Consider the following 18,983-nt stretch of genomic DNA (forward strand, 5'->3'; position numbering starts at 1 on the left):
TTCAAATTCTCTTTATGTTTACTTATCTATGCACACATTATATTCCTCAGTAAACTGCTAGCTCTTTGAGGACAGGTAGTATTTCATTTTTGTCTTTGTATCACCATCATTTAGCAAAATGCCTGGGACATAAAAGGTATTTATTACATTTTTGTTGAATAGTATTGGATTCAATTTTAATTCATTATGTAAATCAATTATTGTTGCAAAAGGCCTTTACAAAAATATAAGCAGAGATTATATATATAATTCTACACATATGTGTGTGTATACATATATATAAGTATACACCTAATAACAGAGATAGAGGAGAATCCACCTATGTATAAAATGTCCATTTCTAACTTTAAATGGATTCTGATGCTTCATCATATTCATTAAAATATTAAATTATTTTACTTTCATTAAATTATTTTGGGCATGTAGGTGACACACTTGGTAGAGCATTGAGCCCAGAGTCAGGAAGACTCATCTTTCCAAATTCAAATCTGGCCTCAATAGTTATGTGACTCTCTTTTCGCATCTATGAAATGATCTGGAGAAGGAAATGGTGAACTACTCCCATATCTTTGCCAAGATAACCTCAAATGGGTTTTCAAAATCAGACATGACTGAAAAATAACTAAACAACTAATAAACTATTTTACCTCTCATGCTGTTTTCTTTGTAGCACTTCTACGAATTTATCACATTCTGAAGTTTACTTTCATCCCTTTTTGCCCCCATCATCTCTTACCTTCTTAAGGGCATGCACTTATCTTATTCATCCCTACATAAGTGCATGTAGTAGCCACTTTAAAAATGTTCATTGAATGAATGTGAATCCCTCTAAAAAAGACCCTATTAAAATCCCCCCCAAAATAAATTCTATAATGCTTTACTTCAAAACTGGTGACTGGAGGAGCTGGTGTATTTTGTCTTGTCACAAAAATATCTATCATGACAGTCCCAGTTTGAGGATACACAACTTTGCCATGCTGCAAATTGTCATCAATAATGTGTACCACAAGACGATAGTGCTGTTGAAAATCTGCTCCAGACATAAAATTAAAGGGATTTGTCACAATTAGCTTTGGAGTATTTGAGCCCCGAGTAGGATCAAATCCAAAATGTTGTTTCTCATTTCCTTAAAAAGAAAAAAAAAACATTTAAAAATGATTGTCAAATAGCATATAAAATTCATCTTTTACCATTTTCGATTCCCCAGAAATACATGTGACCTTCATAGAATCACAGAATTTCAGTGATGGAAGGACATCAGAGGCCATCTATTTCAACCTTAACTGAACAACAGTGCCCTCTGAAAACAGACCCCATAAGTGATCATCCAGGCTTGGTTTGAAGAGCTCCAGGGAGGGGATACACGCTATCTCTTCAACCAACTCATTATATTTTGGGACAGAAATAATTATTAAGAAGCTTCATATTATTGCTTCTAGGTCTGTCTTCTGAGACCAAGTAAAATTAATCTAATGATTCATCATGTGTCAACTCTTTAAGTTGGCTTAAGATAGCCACCATGTTTCCTTCCCAACTTAGATTTTATTTTCCTCAAATTAAAAATACTCAGCTCCTTTGAGTAATCCCTATATGAAATTAACTCAATCTATCTTAGTCTCCTTCAACTAGGTGCTCTCCAGCTTATTATCCTTCCTAAAATATGACATATGGGACTGACCACAATATAGGACATCTGCACTGTGTATTATTGTACTATACTGTGACTACTATAACCTTCTTATTCCTGAACACTAAGCTCTCTTTTCAGGCTTACAAGAACCCGTTGGAAATTTAAATGTTTGGCTGGTCCAGTTGGTTAGATTATGCTAATAGAAATTTTGATTTCCTTCATATGTAGTCAATCAGTTTTATTGTGTTCTATGATCAGAAACTGTGTCCCTTAACTTTTGAGAGTAATATTACATATTTGTACACTATATCACAATAGAATAGGGAATATTCCTTGCAAATCAGTCATTCTGATCCTGAGTGCACTGAATTACTCTATATGTGAAAGACTGAAAGGCATTTAAAAGTTAGCACCATGGACAACACATTTAGAAGCTTGAAACATATATAACTTCCCAGTTTGTCTACGGTGGTTCAGTTTTTAAATAGACAACAGAATCATGAAATATCATTCCATAACAGAAGGAATTCTGCTGGACCTATATATTTAAAAGTAGGTGCAAAAGAACTTTGAAAAATTAAATAATATTTTATATTTACCAAATTAGCCCCTTAGCCAACTAATATGCTATGATTATTTACAAGAATGTAGCTACATTTTTAGCTAACTTGATTCACTTTCCTTTTAAAAATTCATACTATTATCCCCTACCAGAAACTATCTCAAAGTGCATTTCAGTATCGCGTGAATCTCTGTCATGGCAGCTTAGCTTGAAACTGTTGACGTTTGTTCCAGCAGCAACACTGTCAAAAATGACTGCCTTATACTTAGATGGTTTGCAGACAGGCGCTTCGTCATTCTCATCCTTTATGTCAATTGTAACCTGTCAGCGATCCAAAAGAAAGAAACCTCATGTCCACATCATATGGCTATTTATACACAAAACCAGAAATAAACATGTGGGTAGATGGTGATTGTCTGGGATTCTTATTTTTAAAAAGAAAACTTCAGGATTTTGATGCAAAATATACATCATGAATCTGATTTCTGTCTGTCAGCTTCCTTGTCACTCACTGATCTTTCTTGCCCTGGGCATTAAGAAAAAGAGACATGGGACTCATTAAAATATATGATAGTCTATATTAATAATATTAACTAATGTTACTTTTCAGATTTCCAAAGTATTTTCACATATATTATCTCACTTGATCCTACATCAACCATCAAGATAGATGCTATTATTATCCTCAATTTACTAATGAAGAACTGAGACTGAGAAATAATTTAATAATGTTCTCTGGATCACACAACTTGTAGGAGTTTGAGAAAGGATCAAAATTCAGATCTTTCTGCCTCAAAGTCCAGCATGCTGAACTCTAGGCCACCAAATTGCCTTATATTGATAGAATTTATCAGAAAACTAAAAGGTGAAAGAAACTCTTTATCCCCCCCCAAAAAAAAAATCACAAACCTTAAGCTCGTTAAATATCTGTGCCTAACAAGAAAATCGTGTTTGTTTCCCTCATTGGATTTGGCTAATTACCTCCAAGACAGAGTCTCAAATATATCAAGTATATGTGCTGCTGGTAAGAGTTATCATCTCAGAATGGGTTAGAATCTGCTGTCATAGTTTCTTAATTAAAATATCACGAAAATATGGTAATTTACATGGAAAAGATCAAAATATCAAGGATTATAAAATGTCAGTGATCAAACACCAACCAGCCTAGAAAGGTTATATGCCTACCTCCTGGATAAATAATGATTTTCTCTATCATATTCACCAAGGAAAATTTGTTTTGATTATATCGACAAGCATACTCTATGGATATGAGAGTTTTTTTGTAATTTTAATAACGTAGTAAATTGTTAGGGGAAATATCAAATGAAAGTTCATTCTATTAAGTGCATGTACCTTACTTAGTTCTTTGCTTGATGTTTTTAGTTTAATTCAACAAACATAAATTAAGTACCTACTACAAGCTAAGCACTGTGTTAGGTGCTAAAGATTCAAATACAAAAAGAGATAGTGATTACCTCAAGGAAATAGACCTTCACAAGCAGGTCATTATGGGATATATAGAAAATAATACAGTTATTAGGGGAGAAAGAATTAACAAACATGATCATCAAAAAAGGTTTCTTGAAGGAGACATCACTTAAATTGAACTGTAAAGTATAAAAGTAGACCTCCCAAGAGGAAAAGGTAAGGAAGGAAAATTTTCCGGGAATGAGGAACAGTCTCTGCAAAAGCAAGGAAGCAGAAGAGATAATATCACATGCAGGGAATAGAAAGTGGGCCAATTTGCTTAGAACATGGAGTGTGTGAGGGAGAACAATGGATCACTAGCATGGAAAAGAATAAATATAGCTCACTAGTTAGCTAGACGAAAGCAAGAGAAGAAGGAAGGAAGGAAGGAAGGAAGGAAGGAAAAAAGGAAGGAAGGAAGGAAGGAAGGAAGGAAGGAAGGAAGGAAGGAAGGAAGGAAGGAAGGAAGGAAGGAAGGAAGGAAGGAAGGAAGGAAGGAAGGAATTCCAGGCCCAACATTCTGTCCACTGTACCACCTAGCTGCCTAGTAATATATACAGGTGTTAAATGAGAAGTAGAATAGGTGACTCTGGGCTCAGAGGAAAGATAAAGAATGGATATAGAGATTTGCAATACTATTTTATATGGTCATTGAAGGCAATGGTAACAAATATTCTGAATCTATTCCTTCTAGTTTTACTTCTTGTCAATGACCTCTTAAGAGGTTTTAAATGTGAGAGACAAAAGAAAGTTTGGTCAAAGTTCTTTGAATAGTCTTTTAAACAGTACTGAATAATGAAGATTTGATTCTCTTCTACTGAGTTATCAAGTTGCATTTCTATGTCATATTTCTATGATATTTTATGGTTTAAGAAATGTTTTCCTCACTGAAATTCTATAAGGTCTGTCAGATATTAGTATCTTTATTTTGCATATGAGGAAAATAAGGCTCATGGAAGGGGAATGACTTTCCAATGTTATACTGTTATTAAATAGGTCTGGACTGGAACACAAATCCTCTGCTTCCAAATCCAGTGCTCTCACCAACAAATTAGGCTGAATAAAAATGTCACCTTCTGTAGAAAGCCTTTTTCTGCTCCCCATCTTCTTAGTGCTCTCTTCTTCCTCAAATCATGTTATTTTGGCTTATTCCATTCAATTCAACAAAGATTTAAATTTCCTACAATTTTCAAAACATTGTGCTCAACACTAAACTGAGTCCCAAAATTAAAAAAAAAGAAGAGGTCTTTGCTGTGAGTGAATTTACATTCTACTCTCAAAAAATGATCTATATCTTATTAAAATGTAATCTCCTTGAAGGCAGACATTATTGTTCATTTTTTTATCCAATATCCATAACAATTACTTAAGGAAGTTTGTTTCTCCTTTACTTACTGTGGTAACAGCTGACCGTGGTTGAGCTTGGTCACAATCCACAGCTTCTATGGTGAGGTTATACTGCTTCAGAGATTCATAATCTGGTCGGGTGGTCAGTTCTATCATTCCAGTTAGTGGATGAATCCAGAATCTTCGAATAATCTGGGTGTCTCCTCTGATTATTTTATATCTCACACAGTTCAGTGGACTGTCTTCATCAAAAGCAGTCACTCTTCCAACTTCATAGGAGGCTATAAATTAACACTTCATGAAAAGCCATTTTAATTAAGAAGCCATTTATTGTCACCTACATTACATTAATAGTAAATACTACAAACGTTATCCAATAAAAGGACCTAGGCTTTAAACCAAGAATCAGTTTGAAATGAGATAATTTTGGAGTCACAAAATAAAATAATAAGAGTTTGCATCTCTTTACCACAACATAGCTTTAATGACATGGGTCAAGAATGAGAATGTAAAAAGAGACATTTGATAAACCTGAAAATATAATATGAAAATGAGTTGCTGCCATTGTTATTATAACTTTTGGATATTTTATCTGCTTTCTGCAGAAAGTGGCACCGTCATACAGTCTAAAATGTTGGTGAGAGCGCCAGATTTGGCTTTGCATTTCAATCCAAACCTATTTAATAATAGTACAACATTGGAAAGTCATTTCACTTCCATTGGTCTTTGGAAAAAGGAGATGAGTTTTATCCTGTTTGTGCTATGAAATTGGGTGGTTGGTTGTTATTCATTCTCAAAAAGGAACAAAATGACATCATTATGTTAGAGTCAAGACATAATGTGTCTAACTGTAACTGATCAGACCAATATGCTTACTACAAGTAGGGCATAAATAGTCCATATAAATACTTGGAGTGGATTTCCTAAATTTGCACATTTCACATTTCTTTCGAACTATTTCAATTCTGCTTTGTTCATAGAATACAGGATCTTCATTGATAATGATATGCCATGCTAAATGCCCTTATTCCAGTGTCTCCCATGTCAATCAATTTCAAACTTCTTAAGAGAGATCTTGCTTTTTCGTTGCATAATGTCAATGCTTGCCCTTTGTGAGTTCTCCATAAAATAATCTTTTAGACAAGCTTGGCATTCAAAAACCATGGTCAGCCCTTTGGAGTTGCCCTTTCTATGAAAAAATTTGAATGTTTTATAGTTTGATTCAAGAAAGAACTTCAGCATCTGGCATCTTATCCGGGTGAAATTCAAAATCTTGCTAAGACAATTCAAATGGAAATTATTCATTTTCTTGGCAATGCACTGGGAGACCATCCAGGTTTCACAAGCATACGATGATGAGATCAGCATTATGGCTCTATAGACCTTCAGTTTGATAATTGGCTCAATACCCTTTTTCTCCCATACTTTCCTTCAGAGCCTCCTAACCATAGAGCTAGATCTGGCAATTTGTGTGTCATTATCAATGTATACTTCCATGGAAAGTATATAGCCAAGGTAAATGAGCTCATACACAGTATTCAAGACTTCTCTACTGAGTTGTTCCACATACAAACAGTGTGGTGCTGGTTGGTGGTGCACCAGTGTTTTCATGGTATTAATTGTTGGGCCAAAATTAGCATAAACAGCAGAGAATAAATCCATACTTTCTTGCATTTCAACTTCAGAGACTGCACTGAGTACACAATCATCTGCAAACAAAAAATCATGCACCAACACTCCCTCCATTTTGGTATTGGCTTGCAGCCTTTTTAAGTTGAAGAATTTACCATCAGTGTAGTAGCTGATAGTGATGCTGTATTCATCCTCATTAATGGTGTAACAACATGGCTGAAAATATCACCCTAAAAAGCATGGGAGAAAGTACACGCTTTTGTTTCCTTCCATTGATGATTGGAAAAGCTCAAGAGCATTGTCCATTATCCAGAAGCTGGGTGAGGACAGCGTCATAATATTGACATACAATATTGATAAACTTCTCCAGGTAACCAAATTTTGACACAATTGTCCATAAGCCCTCATGACTGACAGCATCAAAGGCCTTGGTCAGATCTATAAATATTGTATATATCATGTATAGATCTCTGTTCTGCCCTGGAGTTGTCAGGCAGCAAACATCATATTGATTATTCCTTGGCCCTTTCTGAAGATATACTGACTCGTAGGTAGAGGACCACTTCAGATAAAGAGCTATCCTATTAAGGAGGTCTCTGGCAAAAATCTTACAAGCAAAGACTAAAAGAGACCCCACCCCCTGGTATTGTCACAGAACAATACATTTCCTTAACTTTATAGAGATGGATAATGGAGGCATCCTTAAACTCCAGAGGGACAATCTTCTCCTGACACATAACCTGAAAAATTTCTATCAGCTTTTGTATGAGCCATGGACCTCAACACCACTTTGTAAATCTCAGCTGGAAAAGAATCAGCACCAAGTGCTTTGCCCCAGGAAAGGAGTCTGATGACATTAATAACTTCTTCTCCAGCTGGCAATTTGTCTAGAGAAAGATTGACTTTAACCTAAGGTAAAGGATCAGTGGTTTCAGAATTTGTTGATAGTGGTCTAGTTTGAACACTATGGAAGTGTTCAGCCAGTGTCCAAGATTATGTCCTTAATACTAATAAATGTAACTCCAGCAATGGTAAATAGTTGAGATATACCATATGAATTTTGCCCACAAATAATCTTCACGGCATAATGAAAGCATTTTGGATTGTGCCTATCAGCAGAAAACTAAATTTCATCTGCCTTCTTAATGAGCCAAGAATCGTGCATCTCTCTAAACTTTGCTTGTATTTTACTTCTGTTAGAATTAAATGCTGCCTTCTTTGATGTAATGGGCTGAGGCTTGAGTTGATGCACTGAGGTCCCAAGCACATGAGGCTAAATAGTAATTGGACCATACTCTATTAATATATAAGCTTGAAGAAAGAATGGCCCCGCCCACTCTTTGTGCAAGTCCTGATGTGTTATATAGGAAATGACGATTCTGGTGGGTGGAGGCAGGGGAGTGAAAAAGGAAGGGGAGGAGAGCTCAGGCCCCACTTTCTCTGCTAGCTGGTTTCCTGTCGCATCTGCCCATATTGGTATCGCAATCTTTTTTCACCTCTTCACTTCAATAAAGACTGAAGATTTTCCCCTTAACCTGAGTTCCTGACTCCGGCTGATTTTAAATGCGCAGTCATTACACTTTGAGATTGGATGAATTATCCTACTGGTAAATCATGAGGAGGTCTCATTTTTCATTTAGCAACTTTTGAATTTCGTAATCATTTTTATCAAACTTGTCTTGATGTTTGCAAGCGTTCTGCCCCAGGTAAGCAAATACAAAGCTGTAGACCAAATCTCCGAAAGCCTCCCACTCCTTTTCTGCTTCACTGTTGCTAACTGTGTGTTGGCCCAACTTTCCCTTGAACTTGACAACAAATTCTTTCATTCAAAGAAGAACTCTGATCTGTAGGATATTCTTCTGGTAGTCATTTTGCTATGGGGCCACCAGTTTTGTTGACTGCAAATATTTAAGTTTGCAGAGAATAAGTCTATGATCAGTGCAGCACTCTGCACCACACATTGCCTTCAACACTCTCACATCCTGTATCTTTTCTCTACAATCATATAGTCTCTCAAATGCCAATGTTTGCTACAAGGATGCATCCAGGAAAATTAATTACTTTTAAGTAAATAGAAGACCGTGTTGGTGATGAGGAGGTCATGAGATGTACAAGTCTTCAGTGGCAAATGACCATTTCCATTGCTATTTCCATCTCCATTCCTCCCAAGGACTCCCTGTCACATCTGGTATTAGACTACTCTAGCATTAAAGGCACCCAGAATTATAAGCTTGTCCTTTTGAGGCACATTGATGATAAGGGTCTCAAGATGTTCATAAATTTTTCTTTGACTTCATCAGGGTTTGTCATGCTGGGAACCTTAGCACTGATGATAATGGCATGGCATTTTCCTGCAGGTGGCAATGACATTGCCATGAGCCTGTTGTTCACTCCTTTGGTGGGCATACAAGCTTGTTTATTTGATTAGTTTTGATTGCAAAATCTATACCAGCTTTGTGGTAATTTCCTTCACTTCAGTCACTCCAGAAAAATGTACATTTAGCTCCAACTTCTTAAAGTGGGCCTTTATTTACCAGCCTTGTTTCACTCAAGGCTGCTATTTGGATATGATCCTTGATGAGTTTTCTCACTAAAAGTGCTGTTTGTTTTTCAGGTCCTCTGAATTTTCTGTTGTACCTAAGTGTGTACACATTCCATGTAACGATGGTGATTGAATCATTTTTTGCAAAAGTTTTTATACATTTCTGTTTCAATTACAGAGTGTCACTCCTACCTACTGTAGTAATCAGGCCAAGTTTGATAAGCAAACAATTTTGTGGCACCTTTTTTAGCCCCTTCCTCACACAAGGAAGTAAAAAATGCAGCCCTTAAAAAACTTTCAGACACCCAGGAAGCTGCTCAATTCCACTGCTGCTTCCAGTGAGAAGATGACCCTATGGCCTTAGTTGCCTGGGTGTAGGGTTGTGACTCCATAGCTCCCAGTGTATCCATACCTGATGCTTTGTCCCTTGCCTATTGCCATGGGCCTTTGAAATGGGTAAAAATGGGAACAAAAAAGGGGCTAGGGGATTTGGGTGATGTTTTTTGATATGTGCATAAATTGAATTTAAGTGAGGCAGAATTGTTCAAAGTCATTGATCTCACTGTTTTCCAGGGTCATCACAGTCCAGTAGCAAGACAGAATCAAAATGACTGGTGATGGATGGAGATGCAGTGGATGGCCTTGACATCTTAAATGTCTAACCAAGCTCTAAGTACAGCGCCCGTTTCAGCCACCTTCATGGCCATTGCAACAAATTATCCTCATCTACCCCTTCCCCCAGGAAATGTCTTCCTATGCTCCAGATTTGAGATCCCTCACTTATTCTCAACCTGGTTTAGCCCATCTGACAAAATGGTTTACTGAGATGTAGCCATGGCCCATGGTACAGCTTCTTGGAGCCACAAGTGATAGTTAGGACAATCAGGTAGACACCAAAGGTAAAAAATAGTCCTGAAAAGAGCTCAGAAGTCCTCACAACAGAAGTATCAGTCTTTCCTGAATACACCATATGTGTATTCACATGTGTATCACTATGAAACATCACCTCCTCATAACAAACAGTACCAGCCATAGTCATGACTAAGATTTTTCTCTGGTGTCCTAATAACTAGAAGGGCATTTTTCCTTTCTGGAGCAACACAATTCCTTCTGGGAATGCAATAATCCTCATTTTTTCACCTCACAATCCTCTGCCTGATTGCACCCTTGCTGATGGCCTTGACAGCCACAAAGAACTGACATATTAGCATTGCTCTGCTAGGCCCTACTTCCCCTAACATGTATAGAGGCTGTCTCCTCTCTCAGCAGAACTGTTCCTCAGTCTGGGAAGTCTTCTACATGGCCAGTGTCTTCCTTTTTCACTTCAAGCTCCACCAACTCAATTGCTTTTGTCCCCAGATGAATAAGTTACAGAGCTAGTGCCAGCATTTAAGAAACACTCAACATTGTTTGTTTGCAGTGAAAGTCAATAATTTTCAACAGCAGAGGACTACTGCTCAATAGTTTGATTTATTTTATATGCCGTCCCTATACCCTTCTGAAGTTACTGTCTTCATGAGAGACCTGTTACTTGCTCCACAGTTTCCAAAATTTATCATAAATTGATGAATCAACAACTTTTTATTAGGTATTTACTTTCTACCAGATATGATAAGTCCTATGGATACAGAGAAAAAGCAAAAACTTCCTGTGTATTCCTGGAGCTTAGAAGGGGTTGTCCCTTAGGCATCCAAAATTCACCATGTCCAAAACAGACTTTGTTATTTTTCTCCGAAAACCCTCTCCTCTTCCAATCATTCTTCTTACTATTGAATCACCATCATCCTCCCAGCTGCCAAGATTCAAAGCCCCAGTAACATCCTCAACATTACACTCTCAGTCACACCATCTATCCAATCCCTTGATGAATTTTGCCATTTCTGTCTTCACAACAGTTTTTCCATACATCTCTTTCCACTCACTTAGTAACTACCCAAATTTGAGAACTTAGGACTTTTTGCCTAATCTATTGAAATATCCTCCTAAATGGGCTCCCTGTGTCGTCTCTCACTATTCCAATATAACTTTCATTCATCTGCCAAAATGACTTCCATAAATCACAGAATGACTTCTAAGGGCTTCCTATAACTTCTAAAATTAAATGTAAATTTTAAGGGAGGGGGCACTTAACCTTTTCACAATCTTGTCACTCCTGTCTTTCTATTCATTTTGCATACTCTACATGTCCCTATATATTCTATAACCCAGCTGTATTCCAACCAGCTGTTTCCTATATTCAGTACAATATTTCCTATCACTTTACTTTAATACCAAGAGTTTCCTATGCATGGAATACTTGCCCCATCACCCCCATTTCTTAGAATCCTTAAAACTCAGTTCAAATGCCTCCTTTGATAAAAGGCCTCTCCCACTTTCCCCATCTACTAAATAAAGCCTTTCCTCTGGGTAATGTTCATCTATTTTGAATATCACATTTGTAGTTGTTATTCAGCCGTTCACTTGTGTTCAGTTCTTTGTGACCCCATGGACTAAAGCGCATCAATATTATCCATGGTCTTTTCTTGGAAAAGGTATTGGAGCGGTTTGCCATTTCCTTCTCTAATAGAGTAAGACAAGCAAAAGTTAAAGGACTTCAAGGTCACAGAGCTAGTGAGTGTCTAAGGCCATATTTAAACTAAGGTCTTCCCAACTCTAAGTCCAACACTCTATCCACCGAGCCATCTGGCAGCTCATCATATAGCTTTCTATTTACAAATATGCTATTTTCTCCATTAGAATGCAAGTTCCTTGAGGACAGGAACAATTTTTGCTCTTCTTGGTAACAAGCATTTAGCACAGTCAAACATAGGAAATGCTTGATAAATGTATATTGATATATATAATTGATATATATATGTTGATTGATATATATACATATATTATATATATAATTGGTATATATATATACACATATAAATGTATATATATATATATTGTACCTAAATTGCATATATAATTTATACTCATAGTCAACAAAAAGTGGCTTTAGAGGAGAAGCCTCTAGTCATCAGAAGTTCAATAAACAAAACAAGTAACTCAATCAGACCTACTAATAAGCAATTAATAAAATGCCCAAAGCAGCAGCTCACAAATACTAAAACTCCAACCTTTGGTTGGCTGAAAGATGTTTTTTCAAGTGTCTTCAATGTGATTTGTCTTATATAAAAATATCCAAAGGAATAAAGGTTAAAATTCCAATCTGCCTCATACAGTCCTGAGCAGAGATTGTGTCTTTTTCACATTCAACACTTGGTTAAATATACTGGAAAGCTTATATTCTTCTGTAGGTGTTAAATTAACCTTTCAATAAAAACTAAGAGCTATCTTGAGCATCCCCAGCTAAAGTTTAAAATAGAGTGATTATGAAACCCTCTGTAAAGCTGCCAAGTTTCTTCATCAAAAACTATTGTAAATGAAACCTGTTTTCCCATAAGACTTATAGCCCAGCATGATATGATTCTCATTTACTTCCTTTTAAATAATTTCTGATGAAGGAAATTTTTCCCTCTAATTTTTTTTCTTCCCAGAAGCTTTCCATCAATGAGAGATTCAGGTGGGTGTCACATAATATCAGAGAAAATCACTTTAAATATTTTAGATCCTATAATTTCACCCTCCCCAAAAAAAGCTTCTTATAGTCATCAGTCTACCACTCAAGCTTCTATTCAGAGTCATATAAAAGGAGAATATTTTTCATGTTAAAGCGATTATGAAACATGTTAAAGTGGGTAGATTAAATGTTTCAGATTGTGGATGTAATTTTTGTCTAAGAGAATTTTTGTCCCTCCCTCCTTCACCAGTTAGCAAATAATCTCTATTTTCCAATCATGTCTTTCTTTACAGGAAATAAGAATTGAATTTTAAGACTATAGGTTATTATACTATCAGCCCACTGAAGCCTCATTGATGCAGATAAGGACACATTTTAAGAAAACTACCCTTTTCTAAGTGTCATATTGCTAATGGATTTATATGAAACAGAGTCCAGAATTAAGAAGTAAACTAAGAAAGAAAGAAAAAAGAAGGGGAAGTAAAAATTATCACTCAAAGTCACACATAAGATAGAATAAGACCAAGGATTCTTATCTTGGATTTTTAAAAATATTTTGATAACTGCATTTCAATATAATTTCTTTCTTCTATCATACTGTGCATTTTATTTTAAAATTTAAACATTTTAAAACATCATTCTGCAAAGGGGTCCATAGATTTCATTAGACTGCCAAAGGGTTGTCCATGACCCAATAAATTTAAGAACCACTGATTTTGAAGGAGGGCTAGCAACTAAGACATCTGATTCTTGGTTCACTAGGTCTCACTCACTTTGTTGTAAGAATGTTGTAAGGATCAAATGTATATGAAATATGAAATAATAAGGCATCACAAAAGTACATCCATGAATACTGAGCAACAGAGACAGGATTTGAACTTCTGTCTCCTAACTCTAAATCCAAGACTCTTTGTACCACACCATACTGATCTAGTCCTTAGTGGTATTCCGTATTAGGTTGGTATTTAATTTGGGAGGGGACAGCTAAATGGCAAACAGAATGATGGGCTCAGAATCAGGAAAACACATCTACCCTAGTTCCAATCTGGCCTCAAAACACTATTTTTTGACCCTGGGCAAATCACTTAACCCTGTTTGTCTCATTTTCCCCATCTGTAAAATGAGATGGAGAAGAAAATGGCAAACTATACCAGTATCCTTGCCAAGAACACCCCAAATGGGGCCACCAAGAGTTAGATATGATTAAAAACCATTAAAAACAAACTATGGCCATTTTCTTTTTGGACCAGATCCATGATTTCATTGGTATGGGGAGGTCCCTGGTGAGAAAACTCTCTATCAATGCAGACTGGTACCATTCAGTCACTTAGAGAGCAACCTAGAGCACAGCAAGGTTTAAGTGACTTATGGTGAGTCATAACCAAGGATCTCACAGTGAAATTTGAACTCGGATTTCACTGATGTTGAGACTGATTGTCCACCCACTACACTAATGGATTAATAACAAATAATGAAGTCACTGTTTAATAATTGAGTTGAATACAGATGGGTTTTTGCCTATTCTGTAGAACCAAAAATGGGACAGAAAGATTTAAGAAAATTGTCAAAAGCTGTGTTGGGATGATGTCTTTAGATTCTGAATTTAGAACTCAGGCATTTTGTTCAAGAGTCAAGTGAACTGTTAAGTCTATATCCCAAAGATATAAAAGGGGGATATTTATATTTGTAGTGGCTCTTTTTAGTGGTGGCTAAAAACTGGAAATTAAAGGGATGTCCAACAATTGGGGAATTACTAAGCAAATTGTGGTATATGAAATGACAAGCAGGATAATTTAAGGGAAAAACTTGGAAAGACTTGTATGAACTGATGCACAGTGAAGTGAACAGGACCAGGGGAATATTCTACACAGTATCAGCAATATTATACTATGAAGAACTGTGAATGACTTAGCAATTCTCAGCACTACGATGATTTAAGACAATGTCCAAAGGACTAACAATGAAGCATACTATCCACCTCCACGGAAAGAATTCATATTGGTTGAATCAGACTGAAGCAAGCTATATTTTACTTTCTTTTTTCACTCTTTTTCTTTTATTCACTTCTTATATGACTAATATGGAAATGTTTTACATGATTGTACATATCTAGTTTTATCTGCTTGCCATCTCAGGGAAGGGAGAAGGGAGGAAGGGATAGAATTTAAAACTCAAAAAAATATCAAAAATTGTTTTACATATACTTTAACATATTTAACATGTATTGGATAACCTGCCATCTGGGGGAGGGGTTGAGGGAAGGAGGGGAAAAATTGGAACAGAAGATTTTGCAAGGGTCAATGTTGAAAAATTACCCATGCTTATGTTTTGCAAAGAAAAAGCTATAATAACAAAAAAGGATGTGATATAAACAAAAAAGATAAAAAAATAAAAAAGGAGTAAGCAAAAAAAAAAGTTTTAATATGTAATTGAAGAAAAATAAAATATATTAAAGATAAAAAAAGAAAAGAAAAGCCAGATGAACAAGCATATATTAAGTGCCTAATATGTGCAATATGTTGTAAGGATCTAATGATTGTAAGTTGCTTGAGGTCAAGGATTATGTTTTACATTTTCTGTATGCCACAAATATCGGCACAGTTCTTATAACATGATAAGTGCTTAATAAATGCTTGTTTAATTAAATCCAATAGGCATAAATATGAAAATATTTTATAAAATGTAAAACACTCTAATGTAATTTTATTCAAATACAAATGTTAAGCACCTATGTTTTCCAGACACTTTACTAAGTGATGGGGATATTAAATAATAATATTATTCTACCTTATGAAATTTGCATTCTATTTGCCAAGAACACAGATAGATTGAATACAGGACAGGGGACAAAGAAAGGAGTCAGTTCCAGAAAAAATTGAAAAGAGATAGTACTAATCACCAAGAGAATTGGGGAAGGCTGATGGGAGATCTTGACTGTCACTCCCTAGCTTACCTCCTGATGTTTCTGGAACAGAGAATGAGTAACTTGCAGGCCTAAAAACTGGACTAAATTCATTGGCAGGAACAATCTCCACAAGGATCGTAACAGTGACTGTGAAAAAAAAAAAAAAAAAAAAGAACAAGCCTGTGGATTAGCTGAAGAAGTCATAAAGACTAGATATCATTGAGTTGGAAAAGAAAAGGTCAAAACTTTTCTGTCCTTAAATGACCATAATTGACAACCAAATACCCACCCAACCATTAAGTTTCACACTTTGATTCTGTAACTTGAGAGACAGCATTGTGGAACTGGTCTAGGCACCCAGGGCTTCCCATCTTATCTCTGGCTGGCTAGGAGACTCTGTGCAAGTCACTTAACATCTCAGCACTCAAGGTGGGGGGGGGGGGGGGAGGAAGGGAGTCAAGGTCAAATAATATCAGGAGCCACTAAATATACATAATGGTTCTTACGGGTGCCTGTTGACTTAGGAAACCACATATTAATGTTTACCTACATTCTATTGTATTCTCATTGTGTAAAATATTTTCCAATTACAGTTTAATCTGGTTGGATTTCAGGAAAGTTGTCCCTGCAAGCCATCTGTTGGACACGCCTGTTCTAGGAAACTTCCAAGATGATAAATTACAGAGTAGAGGTCACCTGTGTAGTTAGACGGAGTTCTTCCCCTAGAGTTCCCTGTAACCGTGAAAGGACAGGTCTGGTCCCTAGCCCCTTGTGTAATAGATATTTTCCATTCAATCAGTCTAGTGATAGCAAGTACACATATGTCTTGCTGTCCATAATCACCCCAAGGCATTGGCTCATCCAGAGCTTCTTTGACTCTCCCTAGAAGGCTCCATCACACACTAGGTGGCAAGGGACACACTAAATGGCATTCTGAGGATTTCATAGAATCACGTTTTCAAGATGGCGTCCCATACTTTGTATCTTTAGGTGCTATCTGAAACCATCTTCTTGGAGAGGGGATGGGGGTTGAAAAAAGATCCAGCATCCTCCAGTGTTATCGTGCTACCTACCATAATGGTCTAAGGCCATTTTCTTTTAACCAAGCCTGTGAATTCTTTAAGGGAAATCACTGATCTCTTTGACTCCAATTACTACCCTGCCATCATATCTGAGATTCCCACCACTCAACTCATACATTTTTATGCATAGAATTATAGATTTCCTGCAGAGAGAAACTTAAGAGAATATCTAGATCAATATTTTTATTTTACACATGGAGAAACTGAGGACTAGACAAGTGATTTGCCCCTGATCACAAAAGTAATTAAGCAACAGAGCTAGGATGTGAATCAAGATTCTCTGAAGGAAGCTCCAATATTCTTTTCATTGGAAGGCACTTCTCCTCAGAGGGAAACACCTGGAAAAGGACCTCATTCTCTGTACTGAAAACATTAGCATGAATCAGATTTTCATACATCTCATATAACTTAAAGAATTATATTCATTGTACTATCTTGAAATCAATAATTATTATCAGCTTCATAACAGACAAATGTGGGTGTCCTAGATCTGGATCCACAATGGAACCTTTGAGTTGCTAAATATTATTCTCCCCCTGAATATTAAATAAGAAAGTAAACCTGGGAAAGCTCAGAATGTAGAGAGCATGGCTGAGGCCTTTGGGAAATGAATTGAAGATTAAAAATCATGAACTTTGAGCTAAATAACTTGGTAGGGCTGGAAAGCACTTCCTGTAAGGGCCTGGGGGGTCTCCAAATGGAGCAATGTCTTCAAATACAACCCTATGTATAGGACTTATAAGTTCTAATCAGAAAACTGAGTGCTTCTACATCAATCAACAAGTATTTAATAATATACATACTTTTGCCAAGAACCGTGCTAGATGCAAGAGGTACAAAGACAAAAATGAAATCATTTTCTAGAGGGAGCACACATTACATTGGAAAGCCTGGTCCCCATATTGGGCAACATGAAAGCAGAATCAGCCTTATTCATAATAAATGCTGCTTTTGTATATATGGTTTGAACCAGTGATGTGGCATTCCCAGCATGGAAACTCCCTCTCCCAATGCAGTTCAATAATTTCTCTACACTTTATAGTCTTAGAGAATTGCTTGGAGATATTAAAAGGTTAAGTGACTTGTCCAGGGTCTCTCAGCTACTAAATGTCAGAGACAGGACTTTAACTCAAGACTTTCTGACTGCATTCCCATGCCTCAGTTGGCTTTCCTGCTGAATTTAATGGAAGCTAAGGCATGGGTTACTTACTACCTTCATGGGAAACATCAAGAGGCACAGAAGAGTCTCCTTCCTTTCATGCTGGTGAGAGAAAAAGATATTGCTATGCCTTTCTTTTTGATTCCTGTTAAATTGTAAAGACCCTCAAGAGACCTAATCAGTCAATTCTACTTCAGTGACAGTGAGTTTCAGGTCCCTTTCTTAGAGCAGATACTGACTTTTGTTCAGTCACTTTAGTCACATCTGTTTTCATGATCCCATTTGGGTTTTTCTTGGCGAAAATTCTGAAATGGTTTACCATTTCCTTCTCCTGCCCATTTTATAGATGAGGTAACTGAGGTAAAAAGGTTTAGTGACTTGCCCAAGATCACACAGCTAGGAACTATCTGATACCAGATTTGAACTCAAGCGTTCCTGACTTCTACACCTGGTATTCCATCCATCATGATATCTAGCTGTCCCAGAGCAGATATTAATTGGGGAGACATGAGGAATAAGAGCCCAAGAGGACTCTGAATATCTGGAGGATTATGAATTAGAAAAAGAGACAAAGAATAGAGGAAGGGAGGCAAACCTAGCCAATGTCACAATTTTATGTAGGGCAGGAACTAGCTAATGTGTTCATCCACCATGCCTCCAACCTGTGACTTACATTGTAAAATCAGAGATATGAAGCTATAAGAGACCTTTGAAATCATCTGGTCCAATGCTCCCATTTTGGAAGTGAGAATACTGAGGCCCAGGGAAATTTAGTGATTTAATGAAAATCCCCCACGGCACTATTTGACAGAGCTGGAATTTGTCTCTTCTAGAGACAAATCCCTTCTAGAAGACTGCAAGGGAGTCCAATTTTCCTTCTCTCCAGTGATCTGATTCATTCCCAGCTAATTTCCAATGCTTCCATGTCTGCCAGAGACCAATGCTCAAAAGTCAAATGAGACATTCATATTTCCAGACCTGCAAGTTCATATGGTCCTACTAGTGGGAGAAGCACTCAAATTAAAGAAGTACTCCTTCATTCTGCAATTATATTCCATTTACCCTTTATGTCTCTTGTATCATAGTTGTTTAAATGGTATCTCTCCC

At 36.6% G+C, this 18,983-nt stretch overlaps 1 protein-coding gene across 1 annotated transcript in view; it reads right to left on the minus strand.

Annotated features, from left to right (window-relative positions):
• LOC127543953 (cadherin-related family member 3-like) overlaps window positions 1-18,983 on the minus strand; it is a 40,838-nt gene that overhangs the window by 11,786 nt on the left and 10,069 nt on the right. The window contains exons 4-7 of the mRNA XM_051970348.1: window positions 15,684-15,782; window positions 5,055-5,287; window positions 2,342-2,513; window positions 882-1,126 (exon numbers count right to left, since the gene is read on the minus strand). Of these exons, the coding sequence (XP_051826308.1) occupies window positions 882-1,126; window positions 2,342-2,513; window positions 5,055-5,287; window positions 15,684-15,782 (749 nt within the window). The remainder of the gene's footprint in view (window positions 1-881; window positions 1,127-2,341; window positions 2,514-5,054; window positions 5,288-15,683; window positions 15,783-18,983) is intronic.

This window comes from Antechinus flavipes, chromosome 1 (genome assembly GCF_016432865.1).
Source record: "Antechinus flavipes isolate AdamAnt ecotype Samford, QLD, Australia chromosome 1, AdamAnt_v2, whole genome shotgun sequence".
NCBI lineage: Eukaryota > Metazoa > Chordata > Mammalia > Dasyuromorphia > Dasyuridae > Antechinus > Antechinus flavipes.